This window comes from Hylaeus volcanicus, chromosome 8 (assembly GCF_026283585.1).
Source record: "Hylaeus volcanicus isolate JK05 chromosome 8, UHH_iyHylVolc1.0_haploid, whole genome shotgun sequence".
Taxonomy (NCBI): Eukaryota; Metazoa; Arthropoda; class Insecta; order Hymenoptera; family Colletidae; genus Hylaeus; species Hylaeus volcanicus.
In genome coordinates, this window is record NC_071983.1 from 10,331,685 (window position 1) to 10,354,687 (window position 23,003).

The following is a 23,003-nucleotide window of genomic DNA, read 5'->3' on the forward strand; positions in this document are numbered from 1 at the left end:
TTTTTTTTGTTATTACCAAATTTTTGTTCTTTTTTTTATTGACAATGATTATAATTATAAAGAACTAAACGTCTACATATGTGGCTAAGGGCGTGAAGAGGTTAAATAAAGGTCGAAACAGGGAGAAAAATATACATACTAATTGCGAAACGGTGTCCTTCAAACATCTATGTATAACTTCGTTACTTTTGCGGGTATCAGTATATATCCTGTTGCAGATATATTTTTGAGGACATATACTTTATGGAAAAAAAATTAAAAAAAAAATCGACTTATTCAAAGTTGAAATTGGAAATACCCTTTAAAAGTCACCGGTTAAATTACACGTCAACGCTCTATTTCGTGTTTCGACATTGCTCGAACGTCGACCCGGCATTTTCCTTTCGCGCTTTGATCCATAATAATACTTGTCTGTTCGACAAAGTGTCTTTTCTAAGAATAAAGGACAACGGTGCAATAAGTCGCGAAAGGTAGCTTTTCTTCCTTTGATTTCGTTTCTGTCATCCCTCTTTCTCGGTCTGTGCTTCTCTCTTCCGCTTATCGATTCCTCTTTCTTGTTCGCAGCGCGCTTCAAGTACGGCTCTCTCGTCCAGAAAAAAAAATAAAAAATAAATGAATGAATGAAAACGGAACCAGAGAGAAAAAAAAACAGCATTTCGAGCAGCGAGTTTGCATTTTCTTTTTCTTCGTCATGGAAGCTTGCGCGACAAAAACTAACCATCCTCGAAAAAACGATACCCCTCGCTCTCTGCTGCTACGCCCCTGGGGGCCCTTGTTGTGTATTGTTCGATTTGTCCGTCGCTCTATCTTTTACATATGTATCACCTGGGCATATATACACACTTACACGGGCTGCATACATATCTATACATACATATACAATATGTATGTATGTATGTATGTATGTATGTATATACACGTATTTTTTTGGCATAATTATGCGTTGTGAAGCGTCATTGTGGCTTACCAAACTGTCTTTCTCTCTTCACATAATACGACTACTATTATTTTCCTTCACTTATGTGTACATATATTTTTTTTCTCATTTTTTGTGTGTTTTTTTTTCTTCTTTCGCCCTGTTACGAAGCTGATCGCGATCGCACCTCACCCGAGGGCTCGATGGCTCACGGAGAAAAATGAGATCTCTTCCTAGCGCAATTAACTTAACTTATTTCTGTAGAATTTTGCATGGAATTTGATTAAAAGTCTGACGGAATATATAGATGACAAACACAGACGAACAGGAAGACACCTCGTTTCTTCTTTCAAAATCATCAAAAAGTAGAGTCTGGTTTATTTCTACAAATCCAACAGTTTCCAAGAAATTTAGTATTTTATCATCGATGTTTTTTTATTTTTACGCAAATTATTGGGATGAACCGAAAGTTTTTTCCCATTTTTTCTTCCTTCTTTCTGCGTTCATTTTGAACGAATATTTAAACTGAATAAAAGTGTTTAAGTTTTATATTACATATACCATTTTGTAGGTATTGAACTGCTATTTCTCCTTAAATTTATATTATCGAGTTTGCAATAATGGTGTAAGAGGTCGCGAACTTCAATTCTCTCGATAATTTCGTCTAAATTAATATAATCAGAAAACGTTCAGTAGTACTTAATCCACAAATGCTACATGTAACATAAGACTAGAGTACTTACATTTAGATTAAACATTCGTTGAAGAATAACATAAACAGAAGGAAAGCTGTTTATTATCTGGCTACAACTTTTGACTTATAGCCAACCCTGATACAATTAACACTGAACCTGTCACAACCAATCAAATGTCCGTTTTAAAACTTTTGTATACAGTTCTTCTCTGCAATGTATGAATTATATACAATCGTTTGACGCATTATTAAACTTAATTTCACATAAATATAATCATTTGTTCGATCACAGTAGAAATAGGAATAAATGAAACCTCGGTAGGTTTAGTGCTACGTTCCTAAAAAAAATAAAAATGAATAAAATTCAATTGGAAAAGGTTAAATGCAACAGCAGTGTCTCACTCCGTGATATTCGCAACGTTCCAGGGAACTGTTGGACGTTTTATTCTAGAAATAAATCTGAACATTTTAAACTGCGACGCAGTTAACGTTTAAAGGTAGCAAAAGGAAACCAGGATGTCGTCTTTTCAGCAATTTTGGCCACCGGGTCTCCAGCCAGGAACGTCGCAAGATGTCAAGCCGTTCTCGCAACCGGCGTACACCGGGAAACCGGCGACGGCAGTCTCGAGCGGTGACATGGTCCAGGCTCAACCACCCCCGCCCTGGGAAGGACGTGCCATCGCAACCCACAAGCTCAGACTTGTAGAGTTCTCGGCCTACATGGATCAGCAGAGAGACCAAGATATTGTAAGTACTCCAATATTCTCAATGAAGGTATTAGCCAATATTTTATATACAACTGTTTGTAGCAAACATGTCCTTTTGTTTATAATTGAACGTCTACTTCTATCCACTGAAATTTAAATGACTGCAGTACTTTTACCCTAAAAGAAATGAAATGGTTAATAGTTTGATAGAGTTAATGAAATTTAATTTGCCTCTGTTATTTTTATTGAACTTTACATTCAAGTTAATCCTCTGCACTTGAAGCTATTTTGTTGCTGAATGTGCTAACTGGAATTATGTCATATTGAATAATGTAGCATTAAAAGCATGTAATTTATTGTAACGGGTATGATGAATTACCATTCGTTCTATCCTTCGGAGATATCCAGCTGGATTCATTAAACTGGTCCACCCTGCATACCTCGGTATGCATACCACATTGTTGTTTTTTCCTACTTGGATGGAAACCATCAAGGAAGCATACACCTCTGAAAATGTTGCGCTCGAGTGAATTTATCTTGTGTAGTCTCTGCCAAAGTTCTCTGGGCTTCCAATGCTCCCTCAGAGGAAACATCCAAGTGCAAAGGTTTAAAATGCTTAGGCAAAGTTCACTTAAAGCACGATAAATAGGTTTATGCGTCAAAGAAAACGTTCTCCTTCTGATATACTGCAAAAGAATCAAGTAGACGCAAAAAGCTAGATCGTTAGGTGGTCGTTTGAATTTCTCGGTAGAGGGTTCGACGCGTTTGCCAGTGCTCAGGGAAAAACTAAATTACCGTTCGTACTTCTGATGACCGTCATAAGTCTTATCGGTGCTCGTAATATCCGAGAAATCCGAATATACCGACTGAAAGTCGTAATCTGACTTTAATGAACGTCCAAACGTTTCTTTTGCGTTTCCAGTACCACAAACACCTGTTCGTCCATATAGGAGGATCCGCGACTTACGCGGATCCGCTGCTGGAGGCTGTTGATGTTAGGCAGATATATGACAAATTCCCGGAGAAAAAGGGTGGCCTAAAGGAGCTCTACGACAAGGGACCCCAGGCAGCCTTTTTCCTTGTTAAATTCTGGGCTGATCTCAATACGAACATTCAGGACGAAGCTGGAGCCTTCTACGGGGTGACAAGCCAGTAAGTTATGAAATTTTCATATTTTCCTAAGTTATTATCTTAGGTGGGTTGACGCATAATTATCCAGCATTATTATTTTTTAACACGTTGATCGCCACATCACCCATATATGACTGATAGTACTCTTCACTGAAGAACTAAAAAAATTAATTCTGAAAGTTAAATGCCAAAGAAAATAATGTAAATGAAATTCATGAATTTTTATGAAATTACAAAAACAAATAACGCGATAAATGTTTGATTATGTAATTTCCAATAGTCTGTAAACAAAATTCAGTAACAATAGACATTTTCAAGTGTATTGATCTAGCAGTCAACGTGTGAAAAATAATATTGGCCCTAAAATTGTGTATGAAAATACACTCAGAACATGTTAGAGTGATTATTATGAAATATATTCTCTACTTCAAGAGGTACTTTCTGTTTGGTTAATCGTTGATTCGACTTCCAAAAAAAGAAAAACATATACCTTTTCTGCATCGTTCAATAATTCGATAATTGATCATTTCTATTGTCAGCAATTATTGTTGATTTCCGTTTTATTGTGGCCTGTAGACATATCCATCAAGTATTTACTAGCAATAGTAAAACTATCCATATGGGTGAACTACGTAATGGTAAACTATAAAACTACCCATATATTAGGTTGTCCCGAAAGTTTCTTTCGCGAGTTGCACTCAATTATTTTCTGTGGTCGTGTTTATATAAATAGACAATCTAATTTCATAGATGTTCATGTTGTAACAGTAATGGAGCAAAATGAATCGTGCGCAATTCAGTAATGTAACATAAAACATAAAAATATTGTGCATGTATTACTTATTAATAAAGCGAAAGAAACTTTTGGGCCAACCTAAAACATAGTATACATACATATAATTCTACACAACACGTTGATCCCCATGTCAGCCATATATGGTTCAGTGCTCCTTACTGAAGAACTAAACAAGTTTCATTGTCGCTAATGCGAGTGTCTTTTGAACAGGTACGAAGGCAACGAGAACATGACGATAACGTGTTCGACCAAAGTCTGCTCTTTCGGAAAACAGGTGGTGGAGAAAGTAGAAACGGAATACGCTAGGTTCGAAAATGGCAGGTTCGTTTATCGCATTAGCCGTTCACCGATGTGCGAGTACATGATCAACTTCATACACAAATTGAAGCACCTGCCGGAAAAGTACATGATGAACAGCGTTCTTGAGAATTTCACCATTCTCCAGGTACGATACATATTTTCTGCATTCAGACCATCATCAGCCACTCAATTGTGCGAGCATGTATACATATATTCTATTATGCACAGCTGCAGAGTTGTAACGAGAAATTAAAATCATTTCTCTAAATAGAAGATAAGTATCATTAGCTATGTTTATTCTTTAAAAGAGAAAGTAATAGCAATTGCTCTTGACAATTAACTGTAAGGAAAATACGAAGTCAAGAATTTCGTTTTCTTCATCTTACTTTCGCACTTCCAAAGGTACGCTTCAGAGCACACTTGCCGCCTTAACTCTGAACTATTATTTAAAATGATGCATAATTACAAATTATTCAGTTTTGTAAGACATGTAAATAACAGTAGATTAATACCACCTTTCATATAACAAAATTCACGAGCTACTCCTTTTTCCCCTCTAACAGCCCCAAAAATTTTACCGTGCACTATTGATCTAATCTTCCTTTACTATTTAACTATAGCGAAAATAAAATCTGCAAATATGTAACACGTAAACAAGTATAATTCAAATATGTTAATAAAATTAATTGATATTTATTTAAACATGTATAAATTATTTATTAATGTATACATAGTAATGCATAATATGTACGATCATTAGATACGTGTAAAATAACGGTGGCCTTGTATTTTGCTTTCAGGTTGTTACGAACAGGGATACGCAGGAAACGTTACTGTGCACGGCATACGTGTTCGAGGTGTCGACGTCCGAACACGGTGCACAACATCATATATACAGATTGATCAAGGACTAGCCTGCTTGAACCTGCTCGCCATGCAGCCATCCACCCCCATCAGTGCCTACCATCACATAAAAAAATCATCCATACGCGCATATACACGATTACACACAAGATATATTAACCCTTTGAAGTGCTGTGATTATCGTCTACGACCACACGTTATTTTAAGTTTTTCTCATTCTTATTTCGCTCAAGGTTCATTTTATCCACGATACCATTAATATTGTACGATATAATCTCTATCGTGTAAATATAACATTTACAAACGCTGAATATAATATTTATATTGCATATTGTGATCGCAGAATTAGTGGTTTTAGTCAACACGCGTATCACGAAAGCTATCTTTTATAATTTCAATTTCTTTTATCAAGTGCTAGTAACTTAGCATGCGGTTTGCTCGTAAATGTACGCTTCAAAGGGTTAAGCGTGAATACATGATTGTAAACACGTTCGGATTATATATATATATGTATACATATATACACGTTTCACAACTACATTTAACAGAGTTTCCGTCGAAAATGTTCCACTGTCAAAATAAAAAAGAAAACTGTCAGATACTGTAGCGTCACAGATTGTATGTCTTTATGTTAAACTTAGATTCTCGTACACGCACTTAATCTCCCCTTAGCGCACTGAGGATTTTGAGTCACAGTCAAAGTCACGTATACTTGGAACTTGGACTCCAACTACGATTTATAGAAAGAAAATAAACAAAATTTAGGCCTTTATAACGGTTAAAATACCTGCTTTAAAAGTCTACGAGTACATCTGAACTTGTTCAGAATTTATACAGCACCAGAATACTTGGAAAACTAGATGTAAGACACACCCAGTGCGTCGACGAAGGATTAAGCAGTACTGTCTAAATCCAGAATGCGTTTATTTTAATTGATCTGCGTTTTAACCAGATTACATATTTTATACGATATTCGAGAACATTTTCTGTGAAACTCCTTAATGAAAATTTGAAACTTACATAAACACACACACGTACACGTACACGTACTCGCACATAAACATTCACGTACACGTTAGAAGTACTGCCCAGCCCGAGCTTGAGTTTGATTCAAAACTGATAAAAGTTGTATTAAACGATTGGTACTCGTGTTTTAATATATCATGGAAAGAATTTCCTGTACGTACTGCAGGAAGTACGTTCCAGATTTCGGAATTGTAAATTTTATATTGAAGCAAATATACTCGTATATATTTTATGAATATTTCGTGAATCGCTTACAAACGAATTGAGATCGTCGTGATTTTAATACAGAGATATAATAAAAGTTAAGTTGAAAATTGACAATAAATTTGGTATGAGAATGATGCGTCGATAATAGTATATGTACCAAGAAAATAAATAAAAAAAAAAGTAAAAAACATAAAAAAAGAAACAGACTCTGATCTCGGAAAGGCGTGGTACCAACATAACTTAGTATTATAGTTTTATTATTAAACTAGGAAATAGATCAGACAAGACATCCACACACAAATATACATATATTACATATAAGAATATATATGTTAAATATTAATGCAATGATTACAATTTACATTGTTATAAATGATCGTGTATAAAGTTATCTAAGTGATTTCTAAGTTTTAAACGAAATGGAAGTTTAATAGAGAGGTATGCCATTATGATTTCTTAAGTCTCCTTGGTTACATTATCATTATTAGAATTTTTTGATTATCAAAAGCAAGCAAAGTCAAGAATAACATGGTAAAACGTTACACACCTTTCCTTAAACTTTTTGTTGTAGAACTGTTTTCTCTTTTTTAGCTATATTACGACAAACGCAAGAGTTTTCGCTGCATAGCTTTTTAATTCTCAATGATCAGATGAAAGAAAAAAAACAAAATGAGACATTAGTCGTTGTTTTTTTTTACGTATTTTTAAAGGGCAACCTTTTAAATGTACTCACAGTTGCGCAAACCCACTCACTCTTAGGCAGCGACACTTAGATTAGAGGGATGTGTTTGTATTTATTTTAATCACTTTCTTTCTCGTACTGTAAGATCTTTTTTCTATAGTTCTTATGTGAATGACTTTCTTACTAAGCGTATTTCGTTTGTTTTTATCTTTCTACTACAATCGTGAAGCGATACGTTTGATTACACCGATTGCACACATTTGATACGGACAATATCCATCAGAAAGTCGAAACAAATGACAGAGATTTTTCTTTGCAATCCAATCTTACAATTTTCCGACTGGATGATGTTGAAGTTCGAGTATACGCACCGGTTACTTGAACTTAATTCTCCATTTTTAAGAAAAACGACAATTTAACAGCATGATTTCATTGCAGCTCGTTAAATTTGAGCATACTTTTATGGGAATCTTGCTTGATATTTGTTTCGTACTTAATATCATTTTGATCGACGATTATTTGAGAGTAGAGGGTCATTATTCTGCGATTAATTTTAATTAGTCACATCTCTCGCAGAAACTATGCATGTACATCCATAGAAAACGTTTAACGTATTCTTTAATCTGATCAATTGTATGTTACAAAACAGGACTTGTCTATAAGGCAGTGAATATTAAGATATACAGAAACGATTCATGTATGTTTTAAGAAAATATTAATAATACTTATTGTATTCTTACTTTAATTAACTTTTATGCAACAAGTGGCAATGTATTTTGATCTCTCTTTTAGTCAGAAATAATGTCGCTTTTTATTTTGGGTGAGAATTGAATTTGCTAAGTGACTGACTGAATAACGAAGGAACTTATATTTAAATGATAATGTACATGGCTTTCGTTCGATAACTGGCAGCTTTCACAATTTTTACTTATTGTTACCTTTCTTTTTTTTTTGTAATAATTGATCATAAGCGTTGTTTTTACATATTATTATCTATACATTGTAATTTTGAAAAATTCTGTGTATATTAAAGTGGAATTGAAACCGTCGAGATGTTCTCATGTGACGTTGTTTATAAATTAAGTTATTATATTTTTTTTAAATAGTGATCTTCTTCAACCATTGGGAAAGGAGGGAAAAATTTTTCAATAATGTACATCGGAGATTGTTGTAATAGACGTTACTTTATTTAATTATTCGGTAATGAACGTCCATCTCGAGGTTTTAAATCGACTTGTAATAAGGCGTTATTATTGAGAAAACAACATATTACGCAATATCTTTGAAACATACTCAAATCTTATTTCAGTTACGCAAAGTTTTATTTAAAAAAAATTTTTGAAGGAGTATGAAATTGAAAAAAGGAGCACCGACACTAATATTATTAACATTAACGAATAATGATTTTAAAGTAAGCGAATTACATTTATAAGGAAAGATTATGAAAATATATATTTATCTATGTCTTCTGTGAAGATAGAAAATAGCACTCTCTCACTCTATATTGATGATATCAGAAGAAAATTGAAATCCAATAAAGATACAAATGCAGAAGTAGATTAGGAGAAAAAAGAAGAATTCGCACTGTACACAAATACTATGATACGATCAATGATGAACCGAAATTTGTTAAATATCTTTGTACATATTTACATAAACATCATCAAACGAAAAGTTCCAGTGACTACGTTTGTGTACTGTATGAAGTATTGCGAGAACAAAAATTATTTTACTTGTAAATCGTAAATTTGGTTCTAACTATGAAAATAAAACGAAATATTTTGTTTGTATTTGCAGAGATTTATCTACCAGGAAAATAATTATAAAATAAAAAAAAATTTTATTTGTCTCGATGTTGCGATATATCTGCAATATAGTTTTATAATGACAATTGGAACTTGGAAGACTTTCACAAAAACAATTATCTTTATAAAAGCATTGACTGCAATTTTAACAGTGTATTATGTACAGAAGTTGTTGAATTATGTGAACAAAATTAATAACTCGCCTGTTTGAAATTTATATTTCTTCATATCCTGGAACTGCCATATCAAAGAATTGAGCTTGATTATTAAAATGATTAAATGAAATATTGATCAGGAAGAATGGGATCTACCTGTATATTACCATAAATAAAATGAAACGAGGATCAAAGTAGTTGATTTAACAAGTAAATAAAGAACGAAATGATATATCATTAAATTAGAGGTTTAAAAATATAATAGAATTCAGTATATGTACAGTATTTGAAAAACATGTTTATAATTTGTATGGAAAATAAATAATTGATATAAAAAGAGACAGCATTTTTTATTCACCCGTTCTTCCATTCGAATTATATAAATTCAAATATATTTTAACACGAGGTTAAATTACAAACGAGATCGAAACACAAACGATAATTATAGAGAACAGGTACACCTCGCCGATTTCGATGATTTTTAAATATGTTGTAGGAATCAACATTTTAAACAACTTTTTCCTATACATGTAACCGTCGCTCGACCTTAGTTTCCGAGATATTTGCAAAATACCATTCGTCTAAAAATTGTGGATTTTAGAGGGAGTGGGGGGTTGTGAGGGGTGAGTTTGTCCGAGAGGTATTCCAGGGGGTGCATTCTGTAGAGGACATGAAGGAGAGTCGCCTTCCGTCATCCCTGGAACCTTCAGAAATCCCGTTTTTCTGCACCACCCCCTTTACGGGGGTGAACTAACCTCTTCGCATCAACCCTCGCCAATCCTACTTTGCACACACCCAGAGGACACTTCAAAATTACTCCTGACGAAGTTTCTCGAAAATCGGTTGAAAACTCCCACATTTATGGCGTTTTGAAGAAAGTGTCCCGTTTTTTTTTAAGACCAGTGTATATCACTCTAAATAGAGAGTATAGCTGCGTTGTAAAAATTAAATTAAATGAATAACATGGAATAATGTCCTTTTTTTAAATATTTATTATGAGGAAAATTCTATTTAACAATTGAAAAGCAATAATCAGTATGCTATCCAGTAACATATTGCTTATATTTATAGTGTTAGACTAGTATAATTCATACTTTGTAAACATCTAGTTTTTTTAAAATATGTGTATTAAATGAATACAAAATATTATATTAAAGTATAACAATAGACACATATAATCTTGTGAGTTCTATATGCATTTACAGAAAAACATTACCAATACAGACAAACATATGTACCTTTCTCATTCACGTATCTCTTAGTTTATTTGACAATTTTCCCAATTAACTCACACAAATAAATTACATTCCAGAGTTTACAATAAATGCAATATTTTATTCTAAATTATAACAATTTCTATCTTATTTTAAATATTTCTTAAGATACATTATTACAAATCCGTGGTCATATTTTAAACATATTGGCAGATATGTACATACATGCATTGGTAAATGTTTGCACTCATTGAGCATTATTACCTTGTTTCTAAAATCGTTTCATTATCATAAAATAAAAAGAAGTCAAATTTTGCTTGAAATCAAATATTTAACTTATATAATGTACAAATATTCATGTTTTTTAAGTACTTTCCTTTGTATATTTACAATATATTTACAAAATTATACTGGAAATTTGGAACTTATTCAATATACATTGTATAGCATAATATTCTAATAATCCTATTATTCATTGCTGAAGTGAATGTACGTGTTACGATATACACTCAATATAACGCGGCAATTTATAAAATTTTCGCTTGCATAATTTTAGAAATAAGATAACGATATGGATTAATAATATATTGTTGGTAGGCTTATGATTTTTCATATTAACTTAGATTTCGATAAGCCTGTAACAAATATATATTCAGAAATCACCAAACAGACAATTTCATTCTACTGTAATAAAAATTGATTATCAATAGACAATAAAGATATCAAATGAACTTGCATTGTTAAAATCATTAACTAAGTAAATCCACTATATCTTGCGAAGGTGAGTTTTCAACTTTTTGACTTGTATTAGAATTCAAATATGAATTAAAATCTAATTGATTAGCTACAAAATTTCCCTGATTTATAGGGTAATTGATATTATTTTGAGATGTAGTTGGATTCGACGTTGATTGATTAGAAATCCAAGTATTTGTGTTCTTAGTTGAATTTACATTCATTCCTTGTGTATTGGAATATTGCTGTGGATTCGAGTTTGAAGACATCCAAGAATAATTAGGTTTTGAACTTGAGATTGAAAGATTTAATTGATCTAAATTTGATTGTAATAAAGTATCAGTTAAATCTTTTACTGGAGGTTTTGTACGTTGTTGTATAGATGTTGGCATTAATGGTTGTTGAGATTGCAATCTTTGATGGACTTCTTGCTGTTGAATTAATCTGTAAATTACAAAATTAAGAGAACCTTAACGAATTGAAATAAAAAAATTATACATTTAAATTTTACTTTATAGTACTTAAACTCTTCTATAAATAAGCATTCTTACTAACCGAAATTTATCTTCCATTGTTAATCCATTTTCAATCTGTACAGTCTTCAAATTTGTATTTGTATTCGGAGGAGGAATTGTAGGAATTACATTAGTATCGGTACTTAAATTCATTTGTTTATAAATACTGGATGTTTGCGAGAGTTCTTGATCAAGCTGTTGAGTCTCACGACGCATTGCGTCTAATTGCTTCAAAGCTTTTTTGTGCTCTGTTGTTACACAATTTATCATTTCAATGACAAGATTTGAAAGAATTTCATACTGTGATAGACTGAAATTTTGTTCAACGCACAATGGCAATAAAAATGGTAAAATCTTTGTTGCCAATATTTCTTTACTTGCTCCTAATTTACTGTGACTTAGTAATATTCGATAAATACCTAAAAGAAAATTAACTCTCATTAATACTGTAAATTTAATAATTTATTTCTAATTCTTTATTGTATATTTTACTGTAGTATAATACCTATAATAGCTATAAGAATTGCAGGTTCGCCAGAGTGTGGAATTTCTTGTAGAAAAGGTAATACTTGATCAAGAACCATCCATCGGTCAAAATTAGGTAACAATTTTGCAAGACACAATAAACAATTGACTCTGACTCCAAGACTTTTACCATTACTTCCTTTCCCATGTAAACAAATCTTTTTCATTCTAGGCAAAATTGCATTTTTGATCACTGGCCCTTCAATCATTGTTATAATATTAGGTAAAGCCGATAAACACAACTCTTGCAGTTGTTCCCATTCAGATTCTAAGGCACGTAGCAACATTGGAACTACATCTGTTTTTATTACTTCTGTAGTACATAATTTTAGTAGTAGATCAACATGTTGCATTAATACGAGATTAATTTGCGGTGGATCATCTAAAGTTAAAACTGGCTTAATATTTGGTAATATGTATTCTCTAAATTCTTCTACAGAACTTGTTTCCATTACATATAATATGCTTGGTAAGACAAAAGGAATCATCGGAGGGTTAACCAATTCCTTATATAAAGATGGAAGGACTCTATGAAGCGTAACTCTGTGTGGTAATTGCTTCAGAAGCTGTGGTAGTCCTTTATAAAATTGTGACTTCTGTAGATTATCCCACTGGAAAATCTTGTCTAAATAATTCAAAGTTTTCACTCCTATATCTGTGAAATATTCGATCTTCACAAATTGATGTGCATCAGGTCTTAATTCAGGATTATGATTTAACATCAATTTAACTGTATTTCTAAGAGTTTCTGGAATGGGAAGAAGTTTAGAAACTATAATCGAACCCGTGAAGTTTTCTAAAAACTTTTTACACTTCATGAAATCGTTGTTACATTCGTGAAGAGGAACATTCATTGGAGAATGTAGAATGTATGCTAGTATTCCCAAAGAAAAAATATCACTGGCTCTGCTAACGCTACTTGCGAGGATGCATTCTGGAGCTTGGTAATTCAAATTTGGATGTACCACAAACGAAGATGACATATCATATTCCACATATGACCACAAGGGTTGCGTACCTTCCATACTTTGATTTAAAGCACAAAAATCAAATCCAAAAATTTTCCATGCTCCGTGACTATTAATAACAACGGATTCGGGACACAAGTTTCTATGGACCAATTTAACATCTCCATGTAAAAATGCTAAGCCTTCTCCTAACTGTAAAAGTCCATACTTAATTTCAATCTCATGTAGTTTATAGTCCTTTAGTACCACTGGTATTGGTTGTGGTAAATTATCATGATTCCCTAAAATGTTAGCTAGACTAGCTAATACAGGTTCAGTTGCAAATGCTAAACTGTCTCTTGATTCCTCCAAAGAATGCTGTACAGTTAAAATTTGAGGGTGTCGCAATTTTGTTATTTGCGCGACACCTCTTTTGAGAGTTTCCAGGATGACCTCTCTATCATTTTTCGAATACTTGTCAAGAACGCGTTTCTCAAATACAAATATTGCTGCTTCTTGTTTTGTAGACTTTTTGTAACCACTGTAAATTTTCCAGAGTAATGCCGGCCCTGCACTCGCTATATGTGCATTTATTTCAAATTCTCTCGTAACTGGATTACCCGGAAGGACATTTGATAACTGAGATAAACCATACGCTGTGTTTTGGACAGTGTTGGAAATTGTATTGCTAACAGTATTTCGCAATTTTGTCAACACATCCATTATGATTTATAGTTTACTTTAGTTGTTCATTCAGTTATTAATACCATTGATACTGTCAATGTATTTACTTATTGTATGGTTTTCTTTAAAAATAGCACATTCAGTATGTCGCTAGTTTTCTTTTTTTAATTTTGGCACTACAACAGAACTTAATTACATGGATTTTTATTGTGGTTAAGGATTTATTAATTTTCGATTTTTCCTTGACATTTAGACATATGTTATATATTGATATGTGTTAAGTATCAATATACAAACAAACAATTTTGTGCACATTTTATAAAATAATGCAATGATTCCAATGTTTACGAATAAACGTCATTACATTAATCCTTCCAAATTGAACGAAATATGAAAACTTGCACACACAACATTCAATCACAGAAGATCACAGACAGATAGACAATGGAGATGCAAGTTACCATGGTAAAAATTGAAGATGTACAGCAGTGCTATCTGTTATCTAGAAACAAACTAATAACGATAATAGGAACCGGACATACCAGTGTACAGCGAGATTAGTGAAAATTAATTCGGCGGATCTCATATAATAGTCAGTACAACATTACGCTGTTGTCATGGTTCTCTTTTCTACTGTTAGAAATTTTCTGTAATAATAGAAACAATTAGACGTTAATTATTTATGTACCTTACGAGTTTCGAAACACTTAACAGGTTCTCGCTCTAGCTGATAGGTGGTGACACAAAGTGGCGGGAAGGGGTCGACCAATCATTTCAAATATGTATTTTTTAGGGAACATTCAAGAATTTATTTATTAGTTAGAAAATCTATAATAATTTATCAATGTATTTGTCTTTGAATGTTTTAATCTCTAATTTTTTGTTACCCGAATAGTTATAAATTTCGAAGTATGGTACTCGTGACAAAATGGAGGCAGCACCTACACCCTGTGGTTCCACAACTGCGGTTACCTGTTTTCTTAACCTCGAAGTAACGCATGAACGGTGCGCGTGGACAAAAAATTAGGTAATCAAAATTGTCCGTTAAAGAAAGGAAATGAGCGATGCCGAACTTCAGGAAGAGGAAAGAGAAGTACTTCTTTCGATATACGATGGAGATCCAGCTTTTAAACAGCTGACACCTACTACCTTTCAATACAAGGTCAGTCCTTCGGTAGAATATAATTCGATATTGTTCATTGTTGATCGTGATTAAATCTTGCTGAATTTTCTGACGTTTAAAGTATATATGTACGCGTAACAGTAATTTTATGTACAGTTTGGAGAAGATAACAATATGAAATCATTTCTATTGGAAATATCATGGGGTCCGACGTATCCTTCGGAGAGGCCCGTTATTAATATGAACACATTTTACAACAAGGATATGTAAGTCCAGTTATTCTGTCCTTCGATTATTCTTGCATTATGTTACTTTCATTAAAGGTGAATGATTGGCATACAGTGTGCAAGAAGTAAAAGACAAAGTGGTGAAACTTGTGGAGGCAGAGGCAGATCAATGGTTAGGAAGCGCCATGACATATACATTGTTTCAATGTGTCCAAGAACATTACGTAGAACTAATATCTACACAACCAGACTCTATTACCGAAGTAAATTCTCATACTAGCCAGCTTAAATTAACAGAAGAAAAGCAACAGGTAATTGCATTAAATGTTAAATTTAGTCTGAGCATGTGTAAGTGATCAATTTTTTATATATAGTCTGAAGAAACAACAAAGAAACCGAAGAAGGAACATCTAAGTAAAGCCCAGAAGCGTAGACAGTGGAATAAAGCAGATGGAAAGGGTGAAAGACCACGAGGGTGGGACTGGGTGGATATAGTAAAACACTTATCACAGACTGGCCCTAAACAAGAACAAGAGTCTTAGTTCAACTACTCTGACAAATTTTATACAGGTTAAAGGCGTGTTATATTTTTATAAATTATTGGAAATAAACTGGTTTCCATATCAGTTTTACTATGCTATAATCACCTGTGATAAAAATTTGTAAGAAAATATTTATAGATAATTTTATCTTATTGCCAACAAATAGTCACAAGATACACAACTGAAATCACTTAAATAATCAACAATTATAAAATTTTATCAAGGTAGATAATGTTCAGAAAAGAGCAACAATATCTTTACTGTTTAATGTTCATGCTTTACAATTAATGTTCTTTACAATTTTGATTTTTTATGAAAATCTCCAAGCTGCTACTGGTAATAGATTGGTTTCCGTAATCCACCCTAGAAGAAATATCTGTATAAATAAAAAAGATACGAAATTATTATCTCGTAAAAGTAGAATTACCTACCTTTACTTTCAAGGCCACTAATAAATGCTTTGTATTCACTAGAAATTAATAAATTCGTAGCATAAATGCTTTCTATGGCTTTTGACGAATGCACGCTATTACTCGAAGTAGAACACTTCTTACTAAGTACGTAAAGCCGCATTAAGGGATAAGACGGATCGCTTACTTCAGGTTTCAAAAAAAGATCCTATAAAAATATATCTTAAATGAACGCATACAAATTGATTTCAATCCATGATTTTTACAAAATGTTGTACTTACAAGTGGCACTTTTAGAGACATACAAATAAACAATCCGCAAAGGCAAGCATGAAAATACGCTTCCAAGACGTCGTGTGGTTGAGCATCTTTTTTAAGGCATACAAAAATAGTTCTATCTTGTACATCTATAGAAATCAAGTATTTCCTATCTAGAAATAATTTTAATGATAGTTCTGTGTCACTTGTTGGAATTATGTCTTTTTGTATTAGAGTCGCGAGAGAAACTCCCATCTTTACGTTAAACCCGCATACACTCATTGCTGAAAGGAAAAACCATTAGAAAAGACAATTTGTATTTATACAAAGTCGATATGAAATAACCTTACTAGGTTTCGTGAGCAACAATACTGATTCGTTTTTATTAACTTCCTCAGGTTCGGGAATGACTTCGTTCGTGAAGTAACCTTTTACTATTAAAGCGAAACGATCTTCATTTAATGAATTTAAACGTAATGCTTTCACAGCCGAGTAATTTGCATATAGATGTACTACCACCAGAAAGAGATAGAGTTCCATTAGGTATCTACATGCAGATTATATATACTATAGGTACATCAATAATAATGTTTCATCCCATTTTATATAAGATTACATGCTACCATTGTATCAATGATAATTACATGTAAATGAATATTTACCGAGCATTATGCAGAATAGAGAGTATTAAAATCCCAACAAAAGATGCTATTAAATTTACGCATGTCTCTTGACTTCCATCTTTGGCTGAAACATCTGCCAAATTATTCTGTAATGCCTATAATGAAAATAAGTATCTTGTGTTATAGAAAAATAACCGACGAGTAACCGGTAATTTTATTTTCAGCCTCAACGGACCTGGTGCTGCGTAAGCGCTGCCCTGGTCGCTCCACCGGCAACACCGACAATTGATTTCATTGCTGTTGAAATGCACAATATTACAAGAGAATATGAGGAGAAATAAGGTAAGAGTAATTCTATTCCCATTGCTAAATCGTTAAGAATGTCGGCAAAAAGTCTCCATTTTTTACACTGTCCATCTAAATCTGTCCTAATGAAGCAAAAACAAACTTTGTTTTCACATAAATTATGTAGAACTATCGAGCTCTGATGTATAATTTCATTTACCCGTTCCACCATGCGAATACAATGCGACCGACCATACCAGTCCCATCTTTCAATATCCATGTTATCGCTGCTGCCAATGGAGTGGCAGCAGCCTCTCCGACGCCTACCCCTTGCATAATGGAATGCGTTGTAAAAGTACCCATTATCGTACTCGCAAATGCCTAAATCAGTAAAGAAAATAACCCAACAATAGCTTAGCTCGTAAATAATTGCACCGATAATGTTGCAGTTAGCTTCAATCAGAGCCTATATCGACTAACCTGAACCGTGTCCCATATTTGATATAGAGTATAATCGGAATGAACACTATCGGGATATCCTTGAGGTAAAAATACCTCTTTCGCAATTGATAAGAAACTAGCATAAAAAGATTTCGTCCTGATCGTATCGGATAGTAATTCAGTTATCGTTTGCTCGTCTATAAAACGAAAGTAAATAATAGGTTATGTGCGCCAGTGACGTTTCGTATGTCAAACAGCTGTTACCTTTTGATTTTACAAAATATCTCTCTTTCTCACTCCCGTAGGTCTCGGTAAACATTAACCGCTCATGCATCTTGACACTACCTTAATTATTTTTATTTGATTCAACTGCAACGCGTGATATATACTTTTATTAACGATCATAGTCGTTGCTGCATGTACCGATTATACTTGCATTCGATGTAGTAAAATTTAGTTGAATCTAGCATTTGAGAGCCACTGAAATTTAATGCCCTGACATCTAGCGAAACCTGATGGAACGATTTACCTTTCGTAACTCACCGCTAGATATCACCAGCGTAATTTTTGTTAATTACCCACGCCAAGTCTAACCACAATTAATTTGCATATTCCATGCAATGAAATGTCTTACTAACTGATAATAATAGTCTAATAAACAGATTTTTGTAGACGAAATTTCAATATTTTGTTGTAATAATAGAAACTATTTCCAACATTTCAGTTATGTTTTTAACTAATGGTATATGCTTTTTGCTTTTTAATTTTTAAAGATCAAGGAAACGTCGTCGATTATCCCATTCAATTCAGATATGCAAGCATCCAATCTTTTCTTTACATTCATTGCGTCGAACTTTACATTCTTATATGAACTAATCTTCTGCATTTTATTGTTGAAGTCCGAAATAAAACGACTCCCATGAAACTCTGCACCGCCTCCCATGCGACCTGTTGCCAAACATTCGATAGCTTGTTCGTTTTCTTTATTCGTTTTTACGATTGCTCGATCTTCGTTCAGTGTAGTTTCGAAAATATTATTTTTCTGCGATTTCTTAAACTGGTTCAACGTTTCTTTCTCCCTCTTTGGTTTAATTTTAGCCGATGTCCAACTCATTGTTCTATCTAACGTATCTTTTTCGTCGTCTTCGTCGCTTCGTAAACTTTGATCTTTTCCATAATTTTCTTGTTGCATATTATTCAACATTGTATCCCTTTTTTTTCTCTTATGTGGTAATTCATTTTTCTCTGCCTGATCATCAAAGGCCGCGTGAATATTATCATTCTGCGAGTTTCTATCTTTTTCATCTTGTTGTAATAATTTATATTCCTTAATCCGTGACTTGAAACAAGTAAACAAATTTCGTTTTCGTTTCCGTTCGATTACTGAATCGCACTGGACTCCTCTGCAAATTCTCTTTTTCCTGATTTTTCCCAGGTTATTATCAGCATTTGCCTGTCTGATTCCATAATTATCGGTAAGATTGTCTGACTCGTCAGGTATCGCGAGATTATCAAGTTTTGCATTGCTGCTAAAGATGTCAGGTTGTCTTGCACAACATCGCACAGACTTTCGTTCACGTGTGCCCTCTAATTCTTTAGACAATTTTTTCTCGTCGTTAGCATCGACATTTTTAAACGCGTTAACCTCGTTTCGCAATCGTTGAGTTTTATAATTCAAAGTAGTTAGAATTTTCGCGATGTCATTCAGGCTCACTCCTTCATCATGGACCCGACAATAACAACGATTTGGTCTCGTTTGCTTCGCATGTGTTGACATTTCCTTCGATGCAATTATTCGACAGCATTGTATACAGCCAAAATAAATGTGAACAGTAACGGAATATTAAATTTCGTGGAACACAACGAATAATTTTCCCTGTGTCGCGCTGAATATTCCTATTGTTTTTGCCATTGAAACGTAGGTTATTTCGTATGCTAACTTCAATTTCGTGCGTGACTCATCTGTTCCTATATCGTTTAATGGTTATCGTACTAAAGTAACATACAAATTTTTTGACTCGAATAAGCATGTAACGTGCTTCGTGAGACGTAGCATGTCAGAGAAGTACGTGAAAGATATTCTAGAGAAACTCGAGGAAATCGAGAATTTGCACGCGAAGCTTCGCAACTTGGTGCCTCGTGTGAAAAATCAAGAACAGGAAAGCATTGACCGTTTGAAGAATGCAGACAATAAAGAACCAATTTCAATCGATATAAACGAGAGTAATGTCTCGCAACGGCAGTTTATTGATAACGATACGGAAACCTTAAGAAACGTAGGTGTTTCATGGTGCGTGAGGTATTTAAAAAAACTGAGAAGTCCATCATTTACCGACAAGTATCGGAAGTTGAGAAAAAGTTCTGTAAATTTCGTTTCTAACCAGTGGCGCACGAAGAAGGACAAACTAAAAAATTTACTGTCGACCATAAGTGAACGCAACATCATCTTGGGTAAAAACGGTTAAGGGTGCGCAAGAGCCAGAGCCAAACTCCGAGTTGACTTCAGCGACAGTTGCGGAAAAAGTAGGATAACTCCGGGACAAAGACAGAGAGGCCGATACAATAATTGCAGGAGAGACGAATGCAGGGCGATTAGACTAGCATGATCTTTTTTCCAAGATATTGAAGCAAAGAAGCAATATTTTCTAATAATTCTGGTTTTAATATATTCGTTACATTTTGGCGGATGCGACTCCAAGGCTTGATTTTCCAATTTCGGCCTTAAAACTTTATAAACAATAAAAGTACGTTTGCTATCTTCATTTTATTGTTTATAAAGTTTTAAGGCCGAAATTGGAAAATCAGGAGTCGCATCCGCCAAAGTATAACGAATATATTAAAACCAGAATTATTAGAAAATATTGCCTCTTTGCTTCAATAGCCTGGAAAGAAAATCATGCTAGCCTAATCGCGCTCTCTGTCCTTGTCCCGGAGTTTCCTACTTTCTCCGCAACTGTCGCTGAAGTCAACTCGAAGTTTGGCTCTGGCTCCTGCGCACACTTAAAGATGAACATAATACGACGTTAAAAATAGACGAGATATCCAACTGAACGTCGGTTTAGTTTCCGTGACAATTTTCAGTGAACAGAGCTGCACAAACTTCAGACGACGAGCAATCCGTAGCAACATCGAGAAAACAGTCCACGACGGGTGGCGAGGAAGTTCAGTTCTCTTCGAGAGGGAATCCTGAAAAAAGGAAAGCCACGATGCCAGAACTGTTAGAACGTTTACTAGAGCACTTTAATTACTCTCGTGATTCTGACATAGAGAATGGGGGCAGAGTATCGATACACGATCATCCCTTAGGTAACAACGAACCACGCCGAGTGCTGAAGACTCTTCTACTTCCTGATGACGAAGCCGAAACATCGAATATTATTTCGTCCGCCAAGAGAGTTTCGATCGATCGCCGTGGAGAAAATCCTTTGTTGAATAAAAGAAAGAACAGCTTTGCCACGAATTTAATGAACCATCGTACAGAGTAGTATATTTTCAGCGATTCGTAATGAATTGCGTTCATAAACGCCATCGAATGTAATAGAATGGATGCAATGATAACAGTGTAACTTTGTACTGACTATTTTATTAGATACACTAGCCTTCCTTTTTAAACTTATTGTTTTTTTTCTTTTTTGCATCGAACTAATTTTCGGAGTCAGCGCCTCTATCGGGAAAATGCCCAAGTTTGTCCTCGATTAGTTCTTGTTTTCTACTGTTAGATAACGCCATTTACTCTGTTTTTTTTTTACCGATATAATGGTAATGTACCGACAGGTCGGTAAAAAACACTGTAGATTACGCCATCTAGCAGGGAAGATAGGAACTATTCGAGGACAAACTTGGGCGTTTTCCTGATAGAGGCGCTGACCATACTCCGAAAATTAGTTCGGCCTTTTCACCGCGAGATGGCGAGTCGACCGATAAAATATACGTTTTTTTTTTTATTACATTTATTTTTTAATTAAAGATAGCGTTTCTACTTCCATTGTTGGCAACTAATGACCTATTCAAGAGTCATACATAAAAAGAAATCGCTAGGTTGTATTCATCTCCACACTGACAAACCAGGCTGTTGAGAGCGTTGATCTTAAATAACGATGCATTTAGGTATAGTGATTCAGGCCCTATAAATCTAAACCACGTTAGGCCAACAGTCACACATGGTGAAACCATAGTTTGGTGTAATATAATTTAATACAACCCTGGATTACCTAGGTACTTAGAAGATCACTACTCTGGATTACACTATATTGGCATCTCAACCAAGCTCGAGAAAGATAAAGCTCAAGGCACTCGAGTTGCCCTCGACGGGAAGGAACTGTTTGAAAGAAACCTTAGAGCGCGTGGGTCGGCCGATGGGGGCACAGGAAAGGCGGGTTCCACCGGAAGTCACGCAGCTCAAACGTAACATTACGATCACGAGTAAATCCTCCTTCGATCGTGCATCGTTTAATTTCTGATTCCCCGACGAGTATAGCTAGTTTATGCACGGAACAAAAATACGTAGCCTTTAATGCTTACCACTTTGCTTCGAATTTTTGTAGGTTACGATTCCCTTCATCCATCCATGTTTCCTTAATTTCGTTCACCGAGGCTCACGATACCTAAGGGGGAATACGAAGACGATTGCTTGGTTAATTTGATTGGATTACTTTGACGAACAGTTTAAGGAATTGAAGCATCGACTTGAACGTATTGTTTGAATCAACGCATAGCAAATATTTCAGGCATTCCAAGCTGTGATGCATCTGCTGTCCAGATAAGAGTATTTTTATTGTTGATACGATTGACGCCTTTCCACAGATAGGAAACAAATGTGAATGAAACTATCGACCTTACCAGAATAAAATATAAAAAGATTGATTGAAATTTCCAGTATTATTTTTGTACTTTGAGAAGCCTCGAATGTATCTATAAAAATGGAAGAATTGTGATATCGAGTTTGGTCTGGTAGGGCCGATAAACGGAGATCTATTGTACTCTCCGCTTCGTACCGCTCTCTGGGAATCAAACTAAAGGTAGTCGTTTGATCAACTGTTTCTTACTTTAAAGAAGAAAGCTCAGTTGTTTCGAATATACACGTCGCAATTTTTACCACTATTTCCTTTTCGCCCGATGGAGGCAAGAAACATCGTGACCAGTCGATCCGAATGGTATTCAGTACTGTATTGTACCGTGTTCCTCGAGAACA

General features: G+C 34.2%; 5 protein-coding genes across 14 annotated transcripts in view; 3 read left to right on the top strand and 2 right to left on the bottom strand.

Moving 5' to 3' along the window:
• LOC128881530 (protein scalloped) overlaps nucleotides 1-9,614 on the top strand; it is a 216,707-nt gene extending 207,093 nt beyond the window's left edge. For all 9 annotated transcript variants that reach the window (XM_054132661.1, XM_054132657.1, XM_054132655.1 and 6 more), the window contains 4 exons: nucleotides 2,142-2,357; nucleotides 3,240-3,469; nucleotides 4,455-4,689; nucleotides 5,345-9,614. In XM_054132661.1, coding sequence (XP_053988636.1) covers nucleotides 2,142-2,357; nucleotides 3,240-3,469; nucleotides 4,455-4,689; nucleotides 5,345-5,458 — 795 coding nt within the window. In that variant the 3' untranslated portion in view covers nucleotides 5,459-9,614. The remainder of the gene's footprint in view (nucleotides 1-2,141; nucleotides 2,358-3,239; nucleotides 3,470-4,454; nucleotides 4,690-5,344) is intronic.
• A 1,357-nt stretch (nucleotides 9,615-10,971) lies between these two features.
• LOC128881666 (SCY1-like protein 2) lies at nucleotides 10,972-14,439 on the bottom strand. Its single transcript, XM_054132955.1, has 3 exons — nucleotides 12,253-14,439; nucleotides 11,788-12,166; nucleotides 10,972-11,676 (listed from the first exon to the last, which is right to left on the bottom strand). Exons 1-3 carry the CDS (start codon nucleotides 13,940-13,942, stop codon nucleotides 11,247-11,249), a joined length of 2,499 nt encoding a protein of 832 aa, XP_053988930.1. The 5' UTR covers nucleotides 13,943-14,439; the 3' UTR covers nucleotides 10,972-11,246.
• Nucleotides 14,440-14,797: 358 nt separating this feature from the next.
• On the top strand, nucleotides 14,798-17,565 carry LOC128881573 (RWD domain-containing protein 4). Of its 2 annotated transcripts, XM_054132773.1 has the most exons (5): nucleotides 14,798-15,065; nucleotides 15,183-15,292; nucleotides 15,369-15,564; nucleotides 15,628-15,823; nucleotides 17,311-17,565. In XM_054132773.1, the coding sequence occupies exons 1-4, from the start codon at nucleotides 14,961-14,963 to the stop codon at nucleotides 15,793-15,795; spliced, it is 579 nt and encodes a 192-aa protein (XP_053988748.1). In that variant the 5' UTR covers nucleotides 14,798-14,960; the 3' UTR covers nucleotides 15,796-15,823; nucleotides 17,311-17,565. The 2 variants fall into 2 exon arrangements, with proteins under 2 accessions (XP_053988748.1, XP_053988747.1); XM_054132772.1 differs by lacking the exon at nucleotides 17,311-17,565 and having other exon boundaries at nucleotides 14,801-15,065; nucleotides 15,628-15,879.
• On the bottom strand, nucleotides 16,025-18,285 carry LOC128881569 (RUS family member 1). Its single transcript, XM_054132764.1, has 9 exons — nucleotides 18,077-18,285; nucleotides 17,852-18,009; nucleotides 17,592-17,752; nucleotides 17,322-17,514; nucleotides 17,126-17,241; nucleotides 16,814-17,010; nucleotides 16,488-16,747; nucleotides 16,227-16,413; nucleotides 16,025-16,158 (listed from the first exon to the last, which is right to left on the bottom strand). The coding sequence occupies exons 1-9, from the start codon at nucleotides 18,144-18,146 to the stop codon at nucleotides 16,106-16,108; spliced, it is 1,395 nt and encodes a 464-aa protein (XP_053988739.1). The 5' UTR covers nucleotides 18,147-18,285; the 3' UTR covers nucleotides 16,025-16,105.
• A 282-nt stretch (nucleotides 18,286-18,567) lies between these two features.
• LOC128881571 (uncharacterized) lies at nucleotides 18,568-22,216 on the top strand. The gene is made up of 2 exons (XM_054132771.1): nucleotides 18,568-20,263; nucleotides 20,894-22,216. The coding sequence occupies exons 1-2, from the start codon at nucleotides 19,867-19,869 to the stop codon at nucleotides 21,295-21,297; spliced, it is 801 nt and encodes a 266-aa protein (XP_053988746.1). The 5' UTR covers nucleotides 18,568-19,866; the 3' UTR covers nucleotides 21,298-22,216.
• The last annotated feature ends 787 nt before the right edge of the window (nucleotides 22,217-23,003 follow it).